The sequence below is a fragment of the Harpia harpyja genome, chromosome 9, assembly GCF_026419915.1.
Source record: "Harpia harpyja isolate bHarHar1 chromosome 9, bHarHar1 primary haplotype, whole genome shotgun sequence".
NCBI classification, from domain to species: Eukaryota; Metazoa; Chordata; class Aves; order Accipitriformes; family Accipitridae; genus Harpia; species Harpia harpyja.
Genome location: NC_068948.1, coordinates 40,224,263 through 40,242,533, shown reverse-complemented (window position 1 = coordinate 40,242,533; position 18,271 = coordinate 40,224,263). Strand labels below are relative to the sequence as shown.

Genomic DNA, 18,271 nt, shown 5'->3' with positions numbered 1-18,271 from the left:
GAAACGCACCATTGGTCATGTCGCTCCTTGCATGCACTTAGTGCACTTGTACAGAGTATGAGCAATGCTTGTGGGATGGCTGCAGCTTTTATGCTGTAAGAGAGCACTCAGTGACAGGGGCTGTGTCTGGGGGGTGGTTAGGCAGTAGGTAACACTCCAGTAATACTGTATGTAATACCCTCACCAAAAGCATCTCACCTGCGTTATCAATACTTCCACATCTTCCCACTTCTCCTTGAACTTCTGTCTCTTCAGAAATAACACTAGAGATTATTCAGGATTTCCTCTTACTCACCCAGGAGTGGCTGTGACACAGCAAGAAATAATCCCCTCTCAGGTCAAGCAGAAGCCAAGCCACTGCGCCTTCCTCTAGACACAGCTCAGGACACCACAAGCCCTGGGGTTCTAATTACAGAGAGCTCTCCATCATGTACCACACGTGCCTCTGGAGGGAGAGATGTAGAAATGACTCTGAAAGACCTGGGGAGAGGTGACATTTGGTGACCCTGCTGTGAAGGGAGCCTGCAACTGTGCAGAAGCGAAGAGTTAGGAAGGTTGTGTGTCAGTAGCAGCCCCAGATGTGCTCTCTGGTAGGAACGGCAGGACGTGCCTTTTCCCTTGTTCCTTCCATGCTGGGAGGCTGCTGTGAACTGCTGTGTTGGCTGGTAAGAGCAGCCGAGCAGGGCTGCGGCTGGAAGGAGGTGGCCCTCTGTGCCCACCTGCGGGAAGGGCAGAAGTCCCTGAGCCTGGAAGAGGAGCGTGCCCTGCCCCACACCACTGCCAGGGCAGGGACCGACCTCTCCTTCAACCCTTGGCTCTGCCTCGGGCTTTTTGAGTCCAACTCCCTGTCGCTGTGTGAGGCTTGAGCAGGAGGGGTGGCACACCCTGACCTGCTCCCATCCACCTCTGCCCTGCAGGACCATGAGAAGCAGTACGTGGGCTTTGCCACTCTGCCGAACCAGGTCCACCGGAAATCCGTGAAGAAGGGTTTTGACTTCACCCTGATGGTCGCAGGTGAGACTGCCCGTGATGGAGGTGACTGGGCCACACGGTGGGTGCATGGAGGGGACCAGCTCTCCTCACTTCCCTTAGGTACTCCCTTAGCACCTGGATCCTCCCCTCACTCTGTTCTGGTCCTTGTCTCAGACCTTGCTTTGCTCTCCAGCCTCTGTTGCAGTCAGACAGTTCCCCCAGCAGGAAGGGGCCCCTCCTGACCACTCATAGACCACTCGAGCAAGCTTCTCCTCCAACAGAGTGGCTGGTCTGGATGGTGAAGGCAGGGCTAGCCAGGGACCGAGGGAAAGGAAGGAGGAGGAGGATGGAGGCGCTGGGAGATCACATTTGCGCAAGGATTGAGACATCTTGCAGCAAAAGTCCTCCCACTGCTGGAAAAATGTAATGCCAATAAACAGTTTCTGACAGCTCATCTCTCTCACTTCCTCTGGCTCAGGATTCAAAGCCTTGTTCAGAGTTTCATTTGTAAGTCAATTAGTGGGTCATGTTGCTTGCTTTTCCCTCCTCCCCTTTGCGCTTTGTCAATTAGGAGAGTCGGGTCTGGGCAAATCCACGCTGGTGAACAGCCTGTTCCTGACAGACCTCTACAAAGACAGAAAGCTCCTCAATGCAGAGGGTAAGTTGGGGACAAAGCAGGGTGAATGGTTCTTGTGCCCACAGATCTAGACTGTCCTAAGGACTAGTACTTTGGTTCCTTATTTCAGTAGCAGCTACAGGCTTGGCTGGATCTGAGCCCTGTTGTTTGTTGCTCTGCCCTTCTTTGCTGGCTGCAGAGGCACTAGCGTTCAAGCAAAAAGGGTTTGGCTGTAGGGCTCTTCTGTCCTATGAAGGGAAGACGAGGCTGCAGAGCAGCACTAGCCCTTTGGGTTGAGATGTTGAGATTCGTCTTTTGTTCTTGGGTGCTGGAAGGTGGTAGGGATTCCCCTTCCCAAGTGACTGGACAAAATGTTCAGAACAGCTGGGCTACAAGCACTTCAGAGGTTTGTGTATCTTCTCAGAGTCTATCTGCCTGCTACTGGCCTCCCACAGTACCACTCCCTTGAGGCTCCTTAGAGTTGGATCAGGGTTTTTTGAAACCCATGTTACTCCCTGTGCTCAGTGATAAGGAGGGAGCCGGCTTGTCACGGGTGTGAGTGGGCATCCCAGCGTTACTGCCTGGCTTTAACTCACGTATTCCTGTTCAAAGAGAGAATCAACCAGACAGTGGAGATTGTCAAGCACACGGTGGACATTGAGGAGAAGGGTGTCAAACTGAAGCTAACCATAGTGGACACACCAGGCTTTGGAGATGCTGTTAACAACACTGAGTGGTGAGCAGGCCACCGCTGCCTTCCTCCTAGTCCTTGGCCATGTCTGTTTTCTGTGGGTGCTTCACAGGAAGGGGGTCTGGAAGTGGGAAGGGGATGATGCTGCCTCATAGTCCTTAGGAGACACTGTCCTGTTAAACACATGATTTTGTTTTGATTGAATTTACCTTCTCAGCTGGAAGCCCATCACTGACTACATCGACCAGCAGTTTGAACAGTATTTCCGTGATGAGAGTGGCCTGAACCGGAAAAACATCCAGGACAACCGAGTGCATTGCTGCCTCTACTTCATCTCGCCCTTCGGGCACGGGTGAGAGCCCCTACTCCGGGGCTGGGGTGTGACTCAGTCCACAGGGAAGACCCTTGTCCCCCAGGATTGCCCTGTAGCGGCTTGTACCTTGGCAGGGCTGTTGGCACAGGAGAAGAGCCGTCCAGATGCTCTCCCTCAGCTGAGCATCACACCACCTCCCTCCCCCTCGCTGGCATGACAGACTGCCTGTGATCAGGCAGAGTGGATCTCCCTCAGGCCTTACAGCCTGTTTTGGAAATCAGAAGAAATAATGCCACACAGGCTTGTATCTTCCCATCTAGCTAAGCCTGACCGATGGGTAGGAAAGGGAGTTTTCAGCTGCCTTCAGTCCCTGCGCCTTGCTGGCTTGTGTGCCAGCCTAGACTGGAGCAGCTAGAGAGGCTGTGTTGGCTGCCTGTGGCGGAGGGCAGCTGGAGGGGGGCCCTGGGCTATGGCCTGAGCAGTATTTGGCCTGCAAGAGAGCAAATACCCAGCCTGTGTCTGTGTGAGACTTTCAACAGCTAAAATCTGAGACAGCTTTCCCAAAGATACAGCCTTAGCTGAGGGCAGTCCCAGTGCTGCTGCAGGCTTTTGTGACAGTGCAGTCCTTTTCCCTTCGTGCTGGGTGGGTGGGAGAGGCTAGAGGGGGAGCTGCCCAGTGTGTCCTTGCTAACAGTGTCCCTCCTTGTCCCTGCTGCAGGCTGAGGCCTGTGGATGTTGAGTTCATGAAGGCTCTGCATGAGAAGGTCAACATTGTGCCCCTGATTGCCAAAGCCGACTGCCTGATCCCCTCCGAGATCCGGAAGCTAAAAGAGAGGGTTAGATGCTCTGTCTCTACAGGGGTATACTTGATGTGGTGGCAGCGATGGGCTGAGGAGGGAGGGGATATATATATATGTATATAGCATATGTGTATGTATATTTATATATACACACACACAGTACCCGCAAATCTAATTGCAGCAGTGCTCTGCTGTGAGAAGGGAAGTGGTGTCTGCAGAGAGGCCAGCTCTAGAAGAAACATCAAATCCTTTTGCCATCTGTAGGCTACAGTAAACCCACGGTAGCACAAACAGGGAATATACCCAGCATTTCTGTATTGTTCAGTGTTGTGTCCTTTTGTTTTTGTCTTGTGTGGACACAGATCCGGGAAGAGATTGATAAATTTGGCATTAAAGTGTACCAGTTTCCTGACTGTGACTCTGATGAAGATGAGGAGTTCAAGCAGCAAGACAGAGAGCTGAAGGTAAGGAACCAGCTCAGCAGGGGACTGGGAAGTCAGGCTCATGGGTATGTCGGTTGCTCCAGAAGGAGCCAGAGCTGCCCTGTGTGTGCCAAAGGCCTGTGCTACTGATACCCAGGGGACAGCCTATACATCACATGGTAGATGGCCTGGAGAAGGTGCTGATGTCCTTGCTGGTGCCATGAATTCAAGTGTGGCACGAAGACAAGGCACTTCTGCTCTCCGACCAGGCAGTGTCAGTCTTTCCTCAGTCTACCCCAGCCTGTGTGTTTAAGATGAAGGCTGGGTTATACAGCATTTGTAAGCACCAATTTCTGAGTGATGCCATCAGCAAGGAGGAGTGATTTGTGAGTGACGAGGCACCGCTGTGACACATTAGTTGCATGGGGGGAGACAACGTGATCATACAGGCCTGTCTGAAAGCCCCAGCAGCCCAGGCCTGACCCTCTCCCAAGCTCAGCCAGTCCTGTGTGTGCATGCAGTATGGCCTTGTTTCTCCTGTCAGAAAGGTGCAACGGGCTTTGACTCCCTTCTGAGCAGAGAGGAGCACAGCCTGTACGTCTCTGCCTGGACAAGCTCTTGGCCTACATTGTCCCACTTGCTTGGTGTCCCAGCCTCTCTGCTCTGGCTTCCTTGTAGAGCTTCCCCTCAAAGAAGGGATGCAGGCACCTGCAGAGACACAGCTTCCCTCAGGACAGCTGAGAAGGTCAGGCTGGGAATTAGGCTGCCTGCAGATCCCAGTGCCTTAGGCTTTTCTCTGCAACTGGGTTGTGGTGTCCTGTGCTGTGGCACGTGTGGATGTCCCTGTGCCTTTCCTACCAGCACCTTCCTCCTGTACCGCTCCGCCTGAGCTTGGTCCTTGGGGGAGGGATCCGTGGGCAGCCCTGGGCTGAGCTGGGCTCAGCAACACCTCTCATTCCAGGAGAGCGCTCCCTTTGCTGTCATCGGCAGTAACACTGTGGTGGAGGCGAAAGGCCAGCGAGTCCGTGGACGGCTCTACCCCTGGGGCATTGTGGAAGGTAAGCGTGGTGCCTGGGAGCCAGCTCTGTGAGCGAGGGGCAGGCAGGGACAGGGTAAGGACAGGCAGGCACTTGCAACAGGGGTGGCAGGGGAGACCTCACCTCTGCACAGCCGTGACTGTCTGTGCCACCTTTGGCACATGGCAGGGAACAAGGTAGGGTAGAGACAGAGGTACTGGGACTGGCTCAGGAGGTCTGTAACTGGGGGTGTAGCAATGACTCTGCCTCCGAAGCCATGACAGACTGAAGAAGAGAGGCTCCAGTGTGAATGGAAGAATGCCTGGGCTTTAATGCACTAGGATGTGGCTTCTTATTAAGGGGGGAGGCTGGGCATTGTCAGTTTAGTTTCTTGGGAGAAGCCATTGCCCTCAGCCAAACTGAATTATAAACCCTTCTGCACTCCCTCCTCTGCTGCCGCTCCTGTATGTGCTGGAGTTGCTGGGCTGGAGGGTGTGCTGGTACACAATGTGTTTGTCTCTAACTTTCTTCATTTCTAAAGGGAGAAATTTCATAAAGGCCGTAGGCAGAATAGCCCTGGAATGGCTTTTGCTGCTGTTGCTGACTCCCCCATGCTGGCGCATTGCTTTAAGGTCTTGCAGCTTTAGCTCCCAAAAGCTTCTGTGTGCACTCGTGGGCTGGTGCCGGCTGCTTGGGCTGCCCAGCTGCTGTCTCTGCTCTCTTGCTGGCTCCGGAGGGGGCTGTGCCTGTCAGGGTGCTGGCATTTGGCAGCAGGATCAACTTTGTGAAACCCTGGGCCTGACACAGCCAGCTTCCCTCAGCCTTGCAGAGAGCTAAATGGAGATCACCACAGCAGGCACACAGCTACCCAGCACAACACTTCCCCGCAGAGTCCCACAGCACTGCCTGGAGCCTGGCTCCCTGTGGTAACAGCAGCCCTTTCAGCTCTCCAGACCGTTGCCTGCTCATGGCTTTGCCTCTCAGGGGCTGATTTTGCCTACAGAGGCCTTTCAATCAGTCCTAATTTCTGAGGAGATAAGCAGTTTGCCTCCAGCACTGGCTGTGCTCACTGTGGTTATAACAATGACATCCCATGTACCTGGGAGCAGCATCCTCTTTCAGGGCTCTGCTGTACGTGCTTAATTAATCCTCTTACCCAGAAAAAGTCCTGGGAACACAGTGACTTTAGCAGGCTGGCCTCAGCATCAAGAAGCGCAGAGCATCATCGAGGCCTGGGCTAGGGCCAGGGGGAGAGCCCCAGGCAGTAGCAGGGGAGAGCTGGGGGGAGGATGAGGAAGGAGTCCTAGGGGGGAGTTTTAGTCCAGCCTGGGTGCTGGGAGGTGTGAAGGAGCTCCCTGGAGGGGGCTGGTGAGGTGTGAGATCCAAGCTCTCTCCTGTTGTTCCTTCTGCAGTGGAAAACCAGGCACACTGCGACTTTGTGAAGCTGCGGAACATGCTGATCCGGACGCACATGCATGACCTGAAGGATGTCACTTGCGATGTCCACTATGAGAACTACCGAGCTCAGTGCATCCAGCAAATGACCAGGTGGGTCCCAAGGGCTTCAACCAGAGCTGGCAGGGGTGTCTCACTCTCTGCGGAGTTGGGGTTGCTCTCAGAACAGCTTGTCGGTCAGGAGGCTGTGAGTCTGCTGGGGACATGCTGGGCTGCAGCTTGGGGTATGGCACTGGGAGGTAAAATAGCAAATCCAAGCATGTCTCCCACAGTCTGAACCCATGGTGGGGATGCCTTTGAGAATCCATGTTCCTGTCTGAGGATTCCCCATGCAGATCTTGGGAAACAGGCCTGGAGATTCTTTTGAAGATCTGTTCCTAGCACTGGGTGAAATACATCCAGCCTAATGAAACAGAAGATAAAACCATCTCTCTCGTGGGTGATAGCTGTGTGCATTGCCAAAAAGGAAGGCATTCTGCAGTCTGCAGTTCTGTCCAAATGACAGCATGACCCTTGGGATGCTGCTGTTCCTCGGACAACAGAGCCCAGGCAATTAGCAAGACTCTTAACATGTCTCCAAAGATTTCTCTGCATTGTCTTCCCATTGGATTTGATTCTCTGTGGTTTTAATCACAATGATCAGAAAATAGAAGAGAGAACGCTTGCGGGCTTCTCATTTGAAACGTCTTCTTTTCCTTCTCCCTTCTGTGACTGAAATACTGGTGACAAGTTCTAGATGTAAGTAGGTCTCGGCTCATCTGTTGTAAGCCATCCCCTTCACTTCCTGTCTGAACTGGCTGGGTAGCTCTGTGCTGCCACGTTGCAGAGCAGAAATGGCTGCGCTTCACTGAGGAACAGTCCTGCGTGTGTGCAAACGTGCAGGTTGGCACATTCTGTTCACACACAGTGTATCTCAGTACTTTTGCATAGCAGACGAGCCTGTCTTTTTCAACAGTGAGAATACGGAGTCCCAAAATAACTATGTTAAATGCTAGAGATCTGTGAGAAGTGTCACAGCTGCTATTTAGGTAGGCTATGTATCTATTAAAAGAAGAGCACGATGAAAAAGCAGTTGCTCAGCTTAAGAAAAGCTTAAGTTCGGTACTGTTTCTCACACCTTGGCTAGTTCCTTGCCAGTGAACAAGTCTTGTAAAACCAGAGCGTGGCCATTTCTAGCAGTGGGATAAAGGGTCCTTCTCTAGAGAGACGTCTTGAGAGGAGATCCCAAGCTCCAGGGCTGGAATTGACTCAATAATGAGCCAACGGTGACTCCAAGTGGTGGACGCCTGCAAGTGGCATCTTGAATTCCCAGTTTCAGCCCAGGAGTCTTTGGCCACTACCACCCCGTCCTCACCTACTGAGAGCTCCTCTGACTTTTGGAGGAAAATCACCTCCTTTCTCTGTCCCCTGCCTGCACTCCTGTGCACCCCCAGCCCTCATAGCAATGCTGCTGTGCCGTGCCTGTTGTGTCTCATGTCTCCCGCCTGAATGTGAGGGCAGGCTTTTTTATCAGACTTGCAGTGATAGAACTGCTCCCCCGTTTTTATCTTCCTGGAAAAAAAAAGGACCGTGGTAAGCATGTGGTGCCTTAGGGATGCTGATAGTTTGTGTTGATGCTGTATATATGTGTAGGCACATGCACAGAAGAGCCAAAGGAGACCAGATAAATTGTCTGTAAATGTCTCTGCTAAGCTTGCCAATGCAGTTACAAAAGGTGGTCAGAAACATCAGCCCTTTCTGTGTTTGCTCTCAGTGTAAGCCTGGTTCGGATTTTCTCTGTTAGCTACCCACAAGCTCCTATTTTGAAAACTTTTATTGTCTTTGGTCTGATTCTGCATCTGAGTGCATCCCACACCTCTGGGCTAGATTGCCGCACAGCCCCTTGTGTGGTTTAACCCCGGCTGGCAACTAAGTACTGCAGAGCCTCTCGCTCACTCCCCCCGCAGTGAGATGGGGGAGACAATCAGAAGAGTAAAAGAGAGAAAACTCAAGGGCTGAGATAAAGACAGTTTAATAAGTGAAAAAAAGCAGTGCATGCAAGCAAAACAAAAAAAGGAATTCGTTCACCACTTCCCATGGGCAGCCAGGTGTTCAGCCATCTCCAGGAAAGCAGGGCTCCATCATGCGTAATGGTTACTTGGGAAGACAAGTACCACAACTCCAAACATCCCCCCTTCCTTCTTCCCCCAGCTTTATATGCTGAGCATGATGTCTTATGGTCTGGAATATCCCTTTCGTCAGTTGGGGTCAGCTGTCCTGGCTGTGTCCCCTCTCAACTTCTTGTGCCCCCCCAACCTACCCGCTGGTGGGGTGGGGTGAGAAGCAGAAGAGGCCTTGACTCTGTGTAAGCACTGCTCAGCAATAATGAAAACATCCCTGTGTTACCAACACTTCAGCACAAATCCAAAACATAGTCCCATACTAGCTACTATGAAGAAAATTAACTCTATCCCAACCAAAACCAGCACACTCTCTACCTGGCTGGGTGCATGCTGCTGCATTGCTGGCAGGTCTGCCATCGTGAGTGACAGCCATCATGTGGTGACACCAAAGCTAGCAAGCCTGAACCACAACTGACTGCATTTTTCCCCTTTCTCCATCTCTCTAGCAAGCTGACTCAGGACAACAGGATAGAAAGCCCAATACCTATCCTGCCTCTCCCAACACCGGACACTGAGACAGAGAAGCTGATCAAAATGAAGGATGAGGAGGTGAGACCCATTTCTGCCTGGACGTCCTCGGTGTTGGAGCTGGAATCTGAGAAGTTTCTCCAGGATTGCCCCATAGAGGCTGTCCTGGGGCTTCCCACTCCTGCCTCCAACCATCATGAGCTCCTGGTGTGGAGGACGGGGTGTGAAAACTGTGGCTTCCTCTCTCAGGGAAATGTGGCTCTATTCCACCACAGATACAGAAGCTTCTGTGCTCAGGCAGGAGTTAATACTCTCTGAGGGATCCCTTTGTCAGCTCCAAGGGACTGCCCCCCAGTGCAGATCACCAGCTCCCTGCCACAACAGATCCTTTTTTGACTCTCTCTTCTCTGTCTCATGCAGTTACGGCGGATGCAAGAGATGCTGCAGAAGATGCAGCAGCAGATGCAGGATCAGTGAGAGGCAGGTACTCGGAGGGCAGAGGGAATCCCCCAGTGACCATCTGAGGCCTGGCAAGAGCTGTGGACGTTTAGAAAAGGTTTCCTGTTGTATAGAGACTTGTGGGCAAGAGCTGCACCCGCACCCTCTAATTTATTAGCAGCAATGCTGGCTTTGCGGTCAGCTGGATTGTGGAGAAGGCTGTTCACTTAACAGTTTACTGATGTGTATTTCTTTTTTAATAATTATTCTTTCTTTTCTTTTTTCTTTTTTTTTTTTTTTTAAAGAAAATATCCTGGGAAGTCTCTAAGGCATCCTAAAAAAGAAAAAAAGAAAAGAAAAAGATCTCCCTTTCCCATGTACTAATTTCTTGTTTGGGAATGCTCTGGTATTTAAAGTCCTGGTTTCTCTGGTGTACGAACTTGAAGACTATCTGTGTCAATGCACGTAAATGTTTACTCCCAACTGAGGTGCTGTGCCCCCCTCCCCATTCCCCTTGTCTGGGGCCAGCACAAGCATTGTAAAGGCAGCCGTACCCTCTCATGAGTTTGACCTGTGCTGCTCAGGCTCCTCACCCTGGGGCCAGCTCCGGCCCAAAGAGCTGGGGCTGGGGGTTTCTCTGTGCACTGACCTGCTCAGGGGTCCTGATGGTTGCCTGGTTTCCTGCCTGGGTTTTTCTGGGTTTTTTGTTTAGTTGGTTGGTTTTGTTTTTCCTATCAAGAAACTCCAGGATCTTTGCACTGAGCAGCAAGGGACTGAGCTTCTCGAGGTCAGTTAGAAGAAAACGTCTTCTACTGGTCTCAGTTATGTCTTTTTGGCAGAGAGGATGAGTTGTTGACTATTGCCTGCAAGGAGGTGATGATGGGAGCAAGCACCTTCCCAGCCATGGTTTTGTCCCACAGCAGGCTGGAGGTGTTGGTAGAGGAACCCCAGGGCCCTGCAGTAGCTGGGTTGAGGGTATCTCATGGTTTAGCTCTGGTCATCCAGCTGCAGTGTGTCTCCAGTGTCTGCTCTGAAAAGCACCGTGGCAGCCAGAGTGCTTGGCTGGGACTGCTTTGGAGGGGGTAGAAACCCTAGGGCTGAAATCCAACCCCAAATGAAGAGCTGTGCCCTACCCTCAGGCTTTGCAGTCCCACAAGTGCATTGCTGGCTCTGAGCTTCTCCTGGGCAAAGGGGCAGTTTTTGTAGGCTTGTACCAGAGGTCCGCAAGCCGCCTGTCCAGGCAGGTGTTGGGTCAGCATGGCAGGTGCAGGAGTGTCACTGCATGGAGCTGAGCGCAGCCCAGCAGACTTGGCACTTGCTTCCCTGCCCTTCCCCTGGGACTCAGCCCTTCTCCCCCTCCCCAGACCAAGGCTCTTCCTGCCTCAGTGCTGGGATGGCTGGTGGATCTGCTGGGCAGAGATAAGAGCACTCTTTGGGCAGCAGCTTCTGTCCTGTTCTTGCTTCCTGCAGTATTTTTAACTTTAGTCCAACCAGAGCAGAGCCTTGGAGTGTGATGTGCCTGACAGGGCAGGTCTCACCAGCGACACTGCCGCGCTCATAGGGAATCATGGCTGTTGGAGGGAGAGACACTTGGCTCTTCCCTCCGACTCCAGGGAGTGCTGCCATGGGCTGGGCCCTTCGGCTCCTCTGGTTCCCGGCCCGATTTCTCTGTCCCCTTTCCCCTTTTGTATCTGCTCCTCCATCTCTGGCTCTCCCCAGAAGATCTCCCTGGATAGGAAGCACAGTGTTGGCCAGGAATAGTTCAGGCCCTAAGTTCTGTTATTATGTGCTGCATTTGTCTGATTCCCCCATGGGGCTTTAGAGTCCTGATCAGGGCTTGTCCAGGTGGTGAGTAGGTTGGCTGGTTCCAGTTACTCACTGTACAGAGCCTCTGCTTAGCCAGAACATGGGCTGTAGGGGCAGGGGAGAGACTCTGGCACAGTATGGAAGGACAAAGCGAGGGTGGAAGCCCCTTGGCAGAAATGTGCAAGCTGGGCAAGAGCAGTGTCCAACAATTTTTTTTTTTCTTTCTTTCATTCTCCCCCATATTGGGCTCATGAGTGACAGTGGCAGTGCCAGCCTAGGAGAGGGGAACAGTTCAGCTTGTCTTCAATAACATGCAGGACTGAGGTGCTTAAGGAGGAAATAGAACATTTCTTTGTGCGGTGTGCTTACTTGAGCAGTGGAGTAGCCTGAAACAGGAGCTTCCTCCAGGTTTTCTGGAGCTGGTTTGCCACTGTCCAAACAGAAGGACTGCTAAGTTCTCAGTTTTATCCATACTAGCATAACGGGAAACACCTTGCAGTACCTGTCCCCTCTTTTCTTACACTAGTCTTGTCTGTGAGGAGGTTGTTCTGTTGCAAATGAGCCCTGTCCAGCTGGAGATGTTCCTCTTTCAAACAGATTCATTCCTAGAAGATAAAGGAGACCTTTACTCTTTAGCGTGGACATGGGGGAGCTGACAGCTTTTATCCTGGGCTGTGTGTGGAGATGCTGTGTGCTGGTGAGAGCACAGGGTACACTGGTCACAGGCAGGCATGATTGCTGAGGGTGAATCTGCCCCTGTCCCTCTGGGTGAGGAAGTCTCCATCAGCTCCGTGCACATGGCTCCTCCATCAAGTCGATAGTCACAAGTCTGTCCTCTACAGAGAGCTGAAGCCGTCGGCTACCAGCTGGCAAAGATTGTTCAAGTTGCACTTAGAAAAAAATGCACAGGATTGAGGCACCAGAGATGTCTTCTACAGAGGGGCAGTGGTGCCACTGAAATCACATCTCCATGTAGGAGGTTCCCTGCCCAGAGCACCAGAGTTTGGGGGCTGCCTGGAAAGGGATTAGAGACTGACTGGGGGGGGCACCAGGGATTCTGACTCTGGCCTGGAAGTTGGCATCTGTTTATTAAAGGAGGAATGTTTTGTACCGTTGCACTGAGCTGCGCAGTCAGCGGAGAAGAGACTCCTGAACAAATGTAGCTTGGCCATTTGGCTCTGGCAGTGAGAAGTGTGAATAGGAAAGTAATGTAACACCTCCCCTCACGCAACCCTCCACAGCCTTATATGCAACCCCAGCACCCCCAGGCACATTCCCATGCCTCTGCCAAGATTTGCCCTGCTGAGTGAGTTGCTGCAGGGGTGGTGTCCCACTCTGCAGAGCTGTCCCAGGCTGCAGCTGGGGCTGTTGGTACAACGTCTTGGACCTTATGCTTGACTGGGGAGGGAGCCGTGGCTTGAACTCCTTATGTGCCCCTGCTGTGCTGGTCCTGCCTGTGCAGTCCTTGCTGCCTCCCCGCATGCCTCCCCCCCAGAGAAGGAGGGGTCCCACACTTCATGCTCTACGATGGCATTCCCTGCTCCTCCTCACAAACCCCACTGTGCTTTAACGCTGGCTTGCTCCTGCCACGCGACTTCCTCACCCCCTGCTCCATTCCTAGGCTCTTTGTTTCCTCTCCATCTGTTGGGTTATTATAATATGTATTTTTTTTTTGTAAATTTCTGTTTGAACATTTTGTCATTGTGAACAAAGAAAAATGAAACCTTTTAAAACATACCCATTTTATTAAATGATTATTGTTATTATTATTAATAATGTTTACTACCTGAATTGATCAGTGAAATAAATACATTCAAAAAACCAACCTCTTTCTGTTCAATTTTCAGTCCCCTTGAGCAGCATTGGTGATATATTGTGGGCAGGAGAGAGCAAAACTGTCACTGTTTCTCCTTTTATCTAATTCTTTCAGAGCAGTCTCCAGGCAGGGCTTCCTGCATGGGATTTCTGGCCTGTTTATGTCAGAAGCTAGACAAGATGATCTTCAAGTTCTTCTATCTTTAAACTTCCCCTAGGAGCTGTGTCTAAATCAGCAATGGGCAGCTGGGCAGGATCCAGTCCCGGGAAATCCATTTTGTGAGTAGCCAAAGGAGCATTGCTGAGTCCGTGCTGCATGCAGAGCCAGAATGGGTCTGGCTGTAGATCGGTTCCATGCCACACCTGGCCTGAACCACCTGCCTGTGAATAAACGTAGCACCAAATGAGACAAAGTAAGTTTGCTGAGCAAACTTACCCTGTGGTAGTCACGCTGCTCCCAAGTGGAAAGCAGGCCCTGCAGGAAAAACTGGGATCGTTTGTTAGCCTAAGATCTCTTTCCCACTCTGCCTGCCTGCCACAGTGAAACAACTGGAATGATCTGCTCCAACTTACTAGAAATGTAAAGCTTAATTGTTTTGTTTAGAGCATCAGAGATTTTCCCTTGGTTAGGGCCAAATTCTGCCGTTACACCCTAAATTCTCTTAACATCAGCACATTCAGGACGTTCATAATTTCTGCTCTATATGATGTGCACAGTACAAGGTAAGGGAGAGTTGGGCCCAATGGGGCAACAGTTTCACAATGTAATTCTGGTGGCCTTATCCTAAGGAGCATAGTCAATGCCTAGAGTCAAGCTGATGGCAGAAAAATGTCTGTGAAGGTGAAATGGCCTTGAGAAGGCAAGATTCTATCTAAATGTAGTTTTGACCCTTGGACTTATCTGTTCAAGTATTTGTGTAATGCAACTTCTGAATAAAGGATGTGGTCAATCTTTCTCAGTAACTGCAAGCTGCGCTTGTCGAGACCTCCAACTCACTTGGCTATCAAAAGAGCAGTCCCTCAGAGCACTGTCTTTCCCGGTCTGTCATCTTACTCGTGAATCTCAACTAGTTTATTTTGATGTAGACAGTGAAATGCCAAGAGTTGTATTTTACCCCTATAACAATCATGAGAGGATGCAAGTGCCTGGAGGATCTTTCTCCTTGGCTCAACGGTTGATACCAGTGTGGTCATTGGAAGTCTGTTTCTTTCAGCAGATCTTCCATGGCTAATTAGGAGTACATTTGTGTCACTGCTTCAAGGGAAACCTCAGGGTCAGCACACTGCGAAGTGCTAGGTCTCACCACTCTGCCAAATAGAGTCTTCCTGATGAGATGGGAAACCAAAGGCCATAGTGCTCAGGGAGTGTGGTACAAACCAGTAATGTCACCTTCCAGATTGAAAGGCATTTTGAGTTAATACTTTGCAATTGAGACTTTGTGATGTTTCTGTTGGACTGAACATGTGGGCCCAGAATCACAGTTATCAGTACTGCCAGCATCGCTCCCAGCAAACACGTTCTTGCGAGCAGTGTCAGCTCCCATTTCTTGGAAGACTTGCTCAATGAAGCCTCAGCTTCTGGTGACATGCAGCAAACTTGCAGGAAGGCCTTGTGTGGGAGGTGTCCCTAGGATGAGCCTGACCCTTATCTTGCCAGCCAGCTGCAAGGGCATTATCCGGGAGCTCAGCTATGCAGCTGCAAACACTCTTGCACTGGCTGGACTGCCTTAAGACCTTCCTCTTGTGTTGTAAAGCCAGCAAGAAAGCAAGGATTGAACTACTCTGGTAAGTCAACAAAACTACCTTGTGTTCTTTTTTTTTTTTCCTTTTCATTTGGTTGACAGATTGCACAGAAAAGCACTGCCTTGTTGCAGGTATGTGTAGTTGTTCTCCTAAAGAAGTTAGAGCAGCTCATGTGTTCAGCAGTGGCATGAGACTGCAATACAAAGACAGCTCATTGACCCATGTCTCCCAGCATGGTCACAGCTCCAGAAGGAGATTATTCACCTGCTGATTATTCACCTGCTGGAGCAATGTCTGGCGTGGAAAACTCCACTGACCACCACCCTTGGTGGTCAGCACCCACCCTCTCTGCTGGCCAAGGACTGTTTATCACTTCTTTTCAAAACTGGAAAGGCTATTTTTTACTTGTGGTAACAGTAAATTTATTTCTGAATATTGTCTTGCAGTTTGCATGAGCAAAGCTTTGCTTACAGATGTAATTCAGAGCTATGGTAAGGCATGAGCAGTTTCATACTCTGATTTTTGATTCCTTGACAAAAATTTTCTCGGCTACCCTAGTAATGCACCTCCAGTAATGCTGAAAATATAAGCAGCTCTTTTACACTTCTAAGGACTAGTGAAAATGAATTTGATGGCTGCATCTAAGCCTCCCAGTAGCCATCTGTTCATATCCCACCTCAAATCCAGGGTTGGAAGACCAGGAACCTTCCCTCTCCTGTAGTGAAAGGCCAAGAATTTGCACAACACCTCTTTTAACTGTTCTTTTCAGAGCTCTCACATCTCCTGTGAAGGACACCAAATTCACCCAACTTTAGAAACTCGTCCTCAGAACAAACCAACGAAAGACCTGGGCTGTGGTGTCAGTCCTAGAGTGAGTGGTGTCTACTTGCCTGGTCTCCACCTCATCCAGTCTCACCAGGGGAGTGTTTGCACGTGAAGATGAACAGTGGAATTCTCTTGTCCCTTCTTGGCTTCCTTCCACTTGTGATACCCACATGCCCTGTGCCATGCAAGTGTGCCACCAACATTATCGACTGCACGTCAAAAGGCCTAACTGTAGCAAAACTACCAGTTGCTTTCCGCCCTTCGGCTGAAATTATCCACCTTGGTTACAACAAGCTCACCTCTATTCCCAATGGGCTCTTTGACAACCTAAAGAGCCTCCAGGTAGTCCACCTGCAGGGCAACCCTTGGGAATGCAACTGCGACATCCTCTACTTGCGCTCCTGGCTCCAGTGGCAGCAAAACCGGACCTTATACAGGGATGTGAGATGTACCTCCCCAGCTCACCTGCAGGACCGAATCATTGCCTATCTGACAGAAGATGAGATCATCTCCACATGCCAGTACTGGTACTGCAGCCTGGCTCTCCTCTCTCAGCTCTGTCTCTTCATCCTCCTTTTCCTCCAGGGTATCTTGGTTATCTTCATCATTGTCTACTTGCAGAAATTTCGGAGAATGACCGCTGAAGCCCAAAGCACCACCCAAGATCTATACCAGCATGTAGACACCTGGGCATCTTCTTCAAGAAGCCCTTACAATAGCGATTAACATCACAAGACTGAAGACCCTGGTCCGCCTTGGGTGATGCTGTGCCAAGGTGATGTGTTTTGTGATATCCAGAGGGGACAGTGCAGTATCCAATCCTGACTGCAGTCCAAAGCGGGGCTTGAAATGATCAGACACTTGCTGTATTTCCTAAGACCTGATCTTGTGTTTTTTAATGCTTTAATCTCTTTAGCATGATCTTGATTGCTTTGCTGAGATGGGAGTGGTTCTGGTTTGGTAGACTAAGGAAATCATAAACTACAGCAATCAGAACTGACTCAAAGTGCTCATAAGCTCATAGGGGCTATGGTGCTCGATCCTTCCTATGCTAGAGAATTTCAGCCATACTTTCAATGATGCTTCTGGCTGCATTGGGTCAGGTGAGGACAGAGGTGGACAGTGGACAGTTAAGGTACTGGATGGACTAGGACAATGGAGAAATACAGCTTCCTTGGTGCTACCACTGATTGCCTTAGTAACTTTGAACAAGTGACTTAGTCTTCTGCCTCAATTTCCCATGAGTAAAAGGCAAAGGTTGTTTCTTGTCTGATGCATCTTTTCTAATGTTATGCTGGGGGAAGGAGGGGGGAATGTTTAGAAGCCTACCCATTTTACCTATCTTCATTCCTTTTAATCTGCTTGTAGTTCTAATACTGACTTCAACATGTACTGAGTCAGACTGGGGCCCTGAATGTTTATGAGAAATTCACCCTGAAGCCAAGAGTTGTTGAGACCAGAGGCTCTTTCTGACTGTGCTTGTATGGCACCTGGCACAAGAGATCTGGTCGTCTTTGGAGCCTCAAACTGCAAAACCCACTAATGTGCCTACTGCTGATTATGATGTCCCTTAATTATTTTTGGAACGAAGCAAAACTGAAATAAAATAACGATGCATGATGATGTAAATGGCTTATTTTTCCATTCTACACTGGGTATCTTGTGTTCTCTCACGCTCCCTGGCAGTTTCTCACACTCCCTTACGCTCAAAAGTTTGTGCCAAGCCAAACAAATACCAAAGGCAGGTGGTGATGTTACCAGAAGCGCACCATAGGGTTAAACTCCGACAGCTACTGGCTTCCAGAATGGGCCAGTCTAAATGTGGAGTTTCTTCTAGTTCCACTAAGTTGCTGCTTATTTTGTCGCGATGAGGGCTGGGCAGGGCGGGGTGTTTCTTGGTGCAAGCGCACCTGCAGGGCGGTGGCCCTGCCCCCTCAGTCCCCAACCCCAGTCCAAGGGGGTTCCCGTTCTCCTCCGAGGCCCTCAGATCACGTAAAAACGGAGCTCAACCGCGAGAGGAGCCCCTCGCCTGCTGACCGCCGGCGGTGGCGGAGGAGTGGCAGAGGGCAGCCGGGAGGCGGCGGTGCCTCGCGCTGGCTCTAACGGTCGCTAACGGCCGCCCAACGCCCCCTAACGGTCCTGATTGGCCCTGACCGCCCTCACCTGGAGCCTGCCCGCGCCTTCAGGCACGAGGCTGCTGAGGGAAACCTGTGAGGAGGAGCCGGTCTGGGCGCTCAGGGGGGTTGCCTGAGGAGAAAAGGAGGGTCCTGGGGCTTCTCTGCCTCAGGTTGCTTCACCTCGGCTCAGCTCAGCTCATCTCAGGGGTCCGTGCTAGCCCCAAAATTATGAAGTATTGCATTGGAATAAGCCTCTGGTGCTTGGGTGGTGGCTGAGGCGGGAAGATGGGGTCCCGCGTGCAATGTGAGTCCTCCTCGCCGTGCTGACGGAGGGCTGGAGTGCAGTGGGGTGGATGGTGTCAACAGCTGAGAAGTACGTTCATCATGCTGCGTGCGCCTGGGCCAGCCTGACGTGAGGTAAGTGATACACGGCTCTGCCTTGGGGGGTCTCTTTCCTCTTCTTCCTCTCTCTCCATGTCCCTTCAACACTAACCCTCTGTGGCATTAGCCCGACTGGATGTTGCAGAGTAGCACCCAAGGAAATGGAGTTCCAGCTCAGATTTGTTTTTTCTTCTGGGGATTGGACCTTGCTGGACTTTGTAGCCAATGCAC

The 18,271-nt window shown here is 51.0% G+C and overlaps 2 protein-coding genes across 5 annotated transcripts in view; both read left to right on the top strand.

The window, feature by feature from the left end:
- Nucleotides 1–12,984, top strand: part of SEPTIN5 (septin 5) — a 48,549-nt gene extending 35,565 nt beyond the window's left edge. For all 4 annotated transcript variants that reach the window (XM_052797677.1, XM_052797678.1, XM_052797675.1 and 1 more), the window contains 10 exons: nt 918–1,014; nt 1,544–1,630; nt 2,201–2,324; nt 2,497–2,631; nt 3,311–3,428; nt 3,755–3,856; nt 4,776–4,872; nt 6,243–6,378; nt 8,894–8,996; nt 9,336–12,984. In XM_052797677.1, coding sequence (XP_052653637.1) covers nt 918–1,014; nt 1,544–1,630; nt 2,201–2,324; nt 2,497–2,631; nt 3,311–3,428; nt 3,755–3,856; nt 4,776–4,872; nt 6,243–6,378; nt 8,894–8,996; nt 9,336–9,392 — 1,056 coding nt within the window. In that variant the 3' untranslated portion in view covers nt 9,393–12,984. The remainder of the gene's footprint in view (nt 1–917; nt 1,015–1,543; nt 1,631–2,200; nt 2,325–2,496; nt 2,632–3,310; nt 3,429–3,754; nt 3,857–4,775; nt 4,873–6,242; nt 6,379–8,893; nt 8,997–9,335) is intronic.
- A 114-nt stretch (nt 12,985–13,098) lies between these two features.
- Nucleotides 13,099–17,171, top strand: GP1BB (glycoprotein Ib platelet subunit beta). The gene is made up of 2 exons (XM_052797681.1): nt 13,099–14,759; nt 15,487–17,171. The coding sequence occupies exon 2, from the start codon at nt 15,657–15,659 to the stop codon at nt 16,266–16,268; it is 612 nt and encodes a 203-aa protein (XP_052653641.1). The 5' UTR covers nt 13,099–14,759; nt 15,487–15,656; the 3' UTR covers nt 16,269–17,171.
- Nucleotides 17,172–18,271: the final 1,100 nt, after the last annotated feature.

What these genes read in the sequence shown, in the direction of transcription:
- GP1BB (XM_052797681.1), top strand. Translation starts at nt 15,657, where the DNA reads ATGAACAGTGGAATTCTCTTGTCCCTTCTTGGCTTCCTTCCACTTGTG.